The 8,051-nt window shown below is 40.2% G+C and overlaps 1 protein-coding gene across 1 annotated transcript in view; it reads right to left on the reverse strand.

Moving 5' to 3' along the window:
- TMA16 (translation machinery associated 16 homolog (S. cerevisiae)) overlaps positions 1–7,770 on the reverse strand; it is a 39,899-nt gene extending 32,129 nt beyond the window's left edge. The window contains exons 1-2 of the mRNA XM_006872521.1: positions 7,744–7,770; positions 5,950–6,062 (exon numbers count right to left, since the gene is read on the reverse strand). Of these exons, the coding sequence (XP_006872583.1) occupies positions 5,950–6,062; positions 7,744–7,770 (140 nt within the window). The remainder of the gene's footprint in view (positions 1–5,949; positions 6,063–7,743) is intronic.
- Positions 7,771–8,051: the final 281 nt, after the last annotated feature.

Consider the following 8,051-nt stretch of genomic DNA (forward strand, 5'->3'; position numbering starts at 1 on the left):
ATATATATATAAAAACCTGAAAGAAAAAACTGCCAACCAAGAATCCTCTACCTAGCAAAGCTGTCAAACAAATATGACAGTATAATCAAAACATTCCAGGATAAACAGAAACTAAGGGATTTTGCCAAAGTCAACCCTGCGATGAAAAACATCCTAAAGGCAGTTCTATGGACTGAGAACCAACAAGAACAGACAACAAATAGAGACTGACATACGTGGCAGTATCACCCAGAACTCAATTGACAAATGGAAGAGTTGAGAACAGAATAAAACTGTAAGAACAAATTCAAAGCATCTGGGAAGTCAGTCTATGATTAACACAATTACAACGTGAAAGAAGGTAAACACAGAGGAACAGAGATCCAGGTGGTGAGAAGGTCAGGTAGATTGCAGGATAAAACAGACTGTGTGAAATGGAGGGAAAAGTTAACCACAACAGTGGGGTCGGGGTGAGAGTTTAGGGGAAGGTGACAGTAGAACACAGGGCAAGGGCAGACACAACATAATGTGTGGGACAGGCAATACAAGAAGGGGAGGATGTGCAAAAACAAGGTAGATACGGTAACACTGAGAGGGGTTTGCATGGCCTAAGTGAGCTCAACCTTGGAAAAACAAGGCTCTGTGATACAGGGATCTAGGCACAGTTTGAAGAGGGGAAATAATACTAAGATGCTTGACTGTCTTATGACTATCTGTTTCCTTTGTCTACCATTGTAAAATAGACACTTGAGTGGGATAGAAAGGAATGTCAGGACACATGATTACAGAAAACTTGCAAGCCTGTCTTCAGCCAATAACTGATTGGAATACCTAAAAGGGGTTCTACACTTGCCCAGTGAAAGAGGCCTCTGGTAGAGCCTTTGGAGTATAGAGCCTGAGGTGGAATCCTGAGCCCCATCCAGAACCTTCTGAGGTGGGACAATCCCACCAGAAAGGACAAGCAGAACAGCCTGGAACAGCGAGAGCGTCAAAAGATACATCTTCAAAGAAAGATCATCAGGAAAAACCCAAAGCAAAAATGGCAGTATGATTGGCTACTACAAGAACAAGCAAGCAGTTCGCCGGGAAGCTATCAAGGCAAGCAATCAAGTTCCTTCAGGACAAAGTCCCCTCTAAGACAAACTCAAACAGAACACATGAACAGGCATGTAAGCTTGCTGGCGACCACATTGCTGTACTGGTGAGTGGAAGAGGAGGAAAGGCAACAATGAAAAAATGGGCTGAGTTCAACCACTGTCCATTGACTATCATTGACCTGGCAATTAGAGAAGAACAAGGGTTAGTCCAAAAGTGTGGGGAGACCTGGGGACAACTGAGACTGTAGACAAGATCACAGCCACAGAGGGCTAGAGCTAGAGTAAAGCATCCAGCTGATTATGAAACGAGGGGAGATGTACAAGAACAAAAGAAACTTGCACACAGTACCCATTTGACCTAGCCTCAATAGCTTGATAATCTGAACTTGGCCAGGGGAAGATAAAACACAACAACAAACAATTTTTGATCAAGGAAACAAGGGTAAATTGCTATAATTTGATGAACCTGACCTATACTCATGGAGGTAGTAACTCTAAATACCAATAAAGACGGAAGAAGTCTTCACATCAAGTATCAATGCTATCCCCTCTGTACACAGGGTAGATAGTGACGGGCAACTTACACATTGGCTACCTAAAATGAGGGGGCAAAAAAGGCACGAAGTGACTAGCTTACAAGGTTTCAAGAGTTTAAGTTTTCAAGTTTAGTTTAAAAGTGTGTGTGGAGGGGAGAAGAGTCCCCACTGAATAGTTTTCTTTTTGTCTAAATGGGTCTGGTTAAAAGAGATGGGGATAAGATTTCCTATGATTCAACAGTAATTGTTACAATGACTAACTGTGACTGTCACAATTATAAAGGTAGAAGTTTTGTAACAAAAATGGGGGAGTAGTTAATCTTACAGTTCAGAAACAGAGGACCCTAGGACTATCAAGGGGGAAGAGTACAAGCAGAATGTGGGACCTTATCCAGAGAAGCAGCGATACCAGAGATGGAGGCAGAGATAGGGACATGGAGAGAAGGGGCAGCTGAGGACTCTAGATTCATCGGAAGAGATGGACTAAGAGATAGTGGCCAGGAGGCAGACTTGTAGAACGTGCCCTTTGGTGGTTTAAATTATTATATATACCTGAGCGTTTTTTAAAAAAAGGAGCTCAAGTGAATAGAGAGAAATACTGTTAACTGATGGTTATGGAGGGGAATGTAATCATTGTCGTGAAAGAAGTTGTATGATTTGTTAAATGTAAAACTGATGATTTGCCCTGCAAACTTTCACTCAATCCACAATAAAAGCTTAAAGAAAAGAAAGAAATAGCATTACAAAAAACTTTGAAATATTGGGAGCATTACCAAAATGTGACACAGACATAAAAATGAACACAGGCTGTTGGAGAAGTGGCGCCAATAAACTTGCTGGAAACAGGACTGCCACAGGAGTTCAATTCATAACAAATACAATATCTGCAAACACTGAAATGAGGTACGCCTGTATTCAGCAAAACAAAAATGATGGAAATATAAGATGTTCTCAGAAAACCAAAACAGAAATAATTTCTCCCTAGCAGCTCTACCCTATAAAAAAAATACTAAAAAGTGTCTTTCAAGGTGAAATGAAAGACTGCTACAGAGTAGGTCAAATCTACCTCAAGAAACAAAGGGCACCAGTAAAGGCAATTACTTATTATTGTCAATTATGATTAATGGCAACTCTGTGTGCCACAAAGTAGAACTATTCCATAGGGTTTTCATGGCTGTAGTAGCGTAGTGATTACGAATCGGGCTACGAACCTCATGGTCAGCAGTTCGAAACTACCAGCTGCTCCACGGGAGAAAGATAAGGCTTTCTGCTCCCGTAAAGATTTACAGCCTTTGAAACCCTGTACAGGGTCGCTTTGAGTCGGAACCAACTCCACGGCACATCACAACAACAACAATTTTTGCAAGTCACCAGATCTTTCTTCCACGATATTGCTGGGTGAATTCAAACTGCCAACCTTTACATTAGTAGTCAAGAACATGCCTTTTGGTAAATGTAACACCCCCACCTGGTGTAACGTTGTAGGATAAGCACTGGATTGCTAACCACAAGGTTGGTAGTTCTAATTCACCAGCCCCTCCTTGGAAACCCTGTACCAGGTCACTATGAGTGAGAACTAACTAGATGGCACAAACCACCACTTGCTGTTGTTGTTAAGTGCCATCGATTCGATCCCTACCCATAGTGACCCTGTGTAGGGTTTCCGAGGAGTGGGTGGTGAGCTTGAACCGCCAACCTTGCAGTTCAAACAGCTTTGCAGTCTGGCGCATTAACCCACAGCACCACACCAGGACTCCTGATTCCAGCTTGTATAAGAATATAATTGTATTCCTTACGCTTTTCAATAACTGATTATTTTAAAGTAGATCACCAGGCCTTTCTTCCAAGGCACCACTGGGTGAATTCAAAACACCAATTTTCCAGGTAGACAGTGAACACATTAACTATTTGTACCACCCAGGTACTCCAGGTAAATATAAAAGTCAATATACATATTTTTTGATGATAATACTTTTTATCTTCCAATTTAAAAAGTAAATATATAAAGCAACAACAATAAAATTGATGGCAGGCTTAGAATGTATGGAAATGTAACTAGGATGAGAGAGGATGGAAATGGAATTTAGTGGAGCAAAAGTTTTTTTATACAATTGAGAGTAAAATAATATTTATCCAAACTAACTTAAGATGCTAATTTTAAACCCCAGGAAAATCACCAAAAAAATAATTTAACAATATGCATACAGGAATAGATGGTACTCTGGAAGCATAGTGGGCTATGTGTTGCACTGGGTAACCATAGGGCCAGCAGTTTGAACCCACCAGCTGCCACAGGAGAAAAACAAGGCTTTCTGCTCCCAAAAAGATTTACAACCTCGGAAACCCTATACAAGGTCACCATGAGTCAGAGCCAACTCAACAGCACACAACATAGTGAAAGAAACAAGGGAATTAAATGGTATACAAAGGTGCAGTCTCTTGTGGCTATCTTTTTACAACTACAGTAAGACTCTTCCCCTGGTTACTTCCCACGAGTTCTAGTGTGGCACTATGGGTTAATGCCATGGACTGCCAAGCCAGTTTGAAATACACGGTAGGCGGTTCAAGCTCACAAGCTGCTCCTCAGAATCCCTTTATAGGGCCTCTGTGGGTCGGAACCGACTCAACAGCACTTAACAACATGGTTACTGATGATCTCCACATTAAATCTGATGGTCAATTCTCAGTCCTCATACTAATCAATATCATATGGCATATATTGATCACTATGGGTTAATGCACCAGATTGCAAAGCCATTTGACTTGCAAGGTTTGCAGTTCAAGCTCACCAGCTGCTCCTCGGAAACCCTATATAGGATCGCTATGGGTCAATCCGATTCAATTGCACTTCACAATAACAACACATTCTCTTTGAAATACAATTGTCTTTTATTTCCTTCTCATCAGCCACTCCTCAGCCTCATGTTGGATTCTTCTTATTCCAAACGCTTAAGCTAGTCGGAAAATGCCTCTGCCTCTAGCTTCAATCCTTGGCTTTCTGCTCTTCTCTTTATACATTAGTCCTACAGTTATCTCATCCAGTCTCCTGGCTTGAAACCTCATCTAGATGCTGATGGTTTACAAATTCATGACTACCTGCTTAAGCTATGCCTTGACAACTAGACTTGATATACTCAAATGCCCATTCTATAGTTCCTATTGTGTGTCTGAAAGGCACTTAATAAAAAACTCAAAAACCAAACCCACTGCTATAAAGTCAATTTCTACTCTAGGACAGAATAGAATTGCTACACAGGGTTTCTGAGACTGCAACTCTTTACAGGAGCAGTTAGCTTCATTTCTCTCCTGCAGAGTGGCTGCTGGGTTTGAACCGCCAACCATGCATTTTGCAGCCCAATGTTTAACCCACAAGTCACTAGGGCTCACTAGGCTCTTACTTGTTGTTAAGTGCTATCAAATTGGTTCTAAGTCATAGTGACCCTGTATACGGTTTCCAATGAGCAGCTGGTGGGTTTGAACTGTTGACCCTGGAGTTAGCAGTCCAGTGCTTATCCTACTTACATCTGCATTTCACTCCATCATTGTTGTTGTCGTTGTTAGGTGCCATTGAGTCAGTACCAACTCATAGCGACCTTATGCAGAGCAGAACAAAACACTGACCAATCCTGGGCCAACCTCACTACCGTTGCCACACTTGAGTCCATCGATACTGGCACTTGGTCAATCCATCTCATTGGGGGTCTTCCTCTTTTTCTCTGACCTTCCACCTTACCAAACACGATAATCCTTCTCCAGTGACTGGTCCCTCCTGACAATATGCCTGAAGTATGAGAGACAAAGTTTGGCCATCTTGGCCTCTAAGGAGCACTCTGACTGCACTTCTTCCAAAATGGATCTATTGGTTCTTTGGGCAGCCCATGGTACTTTCAATACTCTCCTCCAACACCATAACTCAAAAGCATCAATTCTTCTACGGTCTTTCTTATTCACTGTCCAGCTTTTGCCTGCATATGAGGTTACTGAAAATACAATCATTGTTTAGCACTGTTCAAATGTAACTTCTTCACAGAGGCTTCTGATGGCCATCCTATTTTAAAATAGCATTTCTCCATCATTCTCGATCCCATGATGCTTGCTTTTTAATTTTTCATCATAGTCATCATAACCTATTGAAATTAATTTTTATCTGTTTTACATAAGCTCTACAAGACCAGAGTCCTTACTCACTGTTTTGCCCTCAATGTTTAAGAGCCCTCAATACAAGATTACTAAAGAAGAGATAGAGAAGAACACTGATTTGAAAAATAGGTGTTTGAAGGATAAATGTATAATCTGATGTTTTTACCAATGAATAATGAAAATGAAAAGATACTTACTTTTCCCTTTTTGTTTGTTTGTGAGCCTCTCTTGTAATTTGAGCTGCTTTTCTACTATATGGATGGATGACTTTTTTTTCCTGGCCTCCATTTTTTCTCTTTGGTGCTTTAGGCTAAAAATGTAGAAAAACACGTAACATATAAGCTGTTATTGTTAGGTGTTATCAAGTCATTTTCATTTCATAGGGACCCATGTGACAGAGTAGAACTGCCCAGTGGGTTTTCATGGCTGCAATTTTTACAGAAGCAGATGGCCAGATCTTACTCCCACAGAGCAGCTACATGGATTTAAACCACCAACCTTTTGGTTAGCACCTGAGCATATTAGCAATTTCTATTCTCAGAAACTCCCTTCCCTATTAACCCCATCCTCATTCCCCACTGAGTAAATCGATTCCAAATCAAAGCAACCCTGCATAATGCTTATAAATAACAATATAAAATTCAGTAATTGTATTTACAGTCTCGGAAACCCTGAACAGGGTCGCTATGGGTCGGAACCGACTCAACAGCACTTAACAACAACATGGCCAGAACGCACAGGGTTCTTAACTAAGATCATATAATAGGTAGACATAATGTTAGGAAATCAGTAAGGGCTTCTTTAAGGAAGTGACTTGGTTACCTAAAAGATCAGACAATGGGGATGAAAAAGATCACAGCATTCTGACAAAGCTCGTGTTGACAAGGAATCTGGCATAGTCTGAGAAACTGAGAAAATCCTAATAGGACTAGTGCACACTATACACTAAACAATATGAGACTAATAATGCTGGTCCCTGTATATCATTTTAAGGGTTATGAAACATTTGGTTTAAAAAGGAAACCTGAGTTGTACAAAGGAGATTTTGGAAAGAAGGAGAGTAAGAAGCAGAGAGGCCAATGGAAACACTAAGGCAGTAAAGAAATGACAGTTAAGTGACCTGAGCATTAATAACAGTGAAGATGGAGAAAAATGGCAAAGTCCAAAGTATATTTTGATAGGACTTGAATATTAAGGGTTAGAAAAAAGAGGACTAAGTATGATTCCCACTTGAAATACATAAAAATGGGCCTAAGACTAAACTCAGATAAAATACGGATGTTAAACGAACACTTACTATGTAAACATTCAATACTCTCTCTATGCACTGCAGATACACCATTTGGGAGAGGAGTAAGTAACAGCCTTGTCTAACTTCATGGAGTTGACATAGTGTTGTTTGCCTCAATTCTACACTGTGAGATACTGGTAAACAAGGACTGTACTGTGCTGCAATTCCAAGCAGAATCTTGCACATAACTGTTGCTGAATATGGTGGTGGTGACGTGCTAAGTAAGGAGTCAATTCCAACTCACAGTGAGTAGGAATTGTAAATCTTTGTTGTTTTTGTTAAGTGCCGCAGTCAGTTCCAACCCATATCAAGCCTGTATAGGGTTTTTGAGGAGCAGCTGGTGAGCTTGAACTGCCAACCTTGCAGTTCAAACAGCTTTGCAGTCTGGCACATTAACGCACAGCCTCTTCTTTCTCCTGCGGAAAGGCTGGTAGTTTCGAACTGCTGATCTTGAGGTTAGCAACCTGACTCATAATCACTACACTACCAGAGCTACTGAATATATATATACTTATTGAATTGCAAGACTGAGAGCTTCATCTTAGAACTATAAGCCCGTAAGCCTCAGCAGTTAACATACTTGATGAGAACAATATATATAGCATTACTTGAAAGTTTTTTGAAAATGTAAATTTTTTTAGTTCTTAATTTCCAAAACCTTTTCACAAGCCAAGATAAATACATACACTTACTCTTTTACCTTAGAATCATTATGATAGCAATACATGGATATCTGTGAAACTTTACTAAACATTTATCAATTTCTAAACTACAAAATATGGAGTCATGGTGTGGTGCTGCAGGTTAATGCATTAGACTGCAAAGCCGCTTGAATTGCATGGTGGGTGTTTCAAGCTTACCAGCTGCTCCTTGGAAACCCTATATAGGGTCGTTATAAGTCAGAATTGACTCGACAGCACTTAACAACAACAACAAACTATAAAATAAAATCTACTTTATACCTAATATGAAAATTAATTGTTCAAGTCAAAGAATCAAATGAAAATA

The sequence above is a fragment of the Chrysochloris asiatica genome, unplaced genomic scaffold, assembly GCF_000296735.1.
Source record: "Chrysochloris asiatica unplaced genomic scaffold, ChrAsi1.0 scaffold00202, whole genome shotgun sequence".
Classification (NCBI taxonomy): domain Eukaryota; kingdom Metazoa; phylum Chordata; class Mammalia; order Afrosoricida; family Chrysochloridae; genus Chrysochloris; species Chrysochloris asiatica.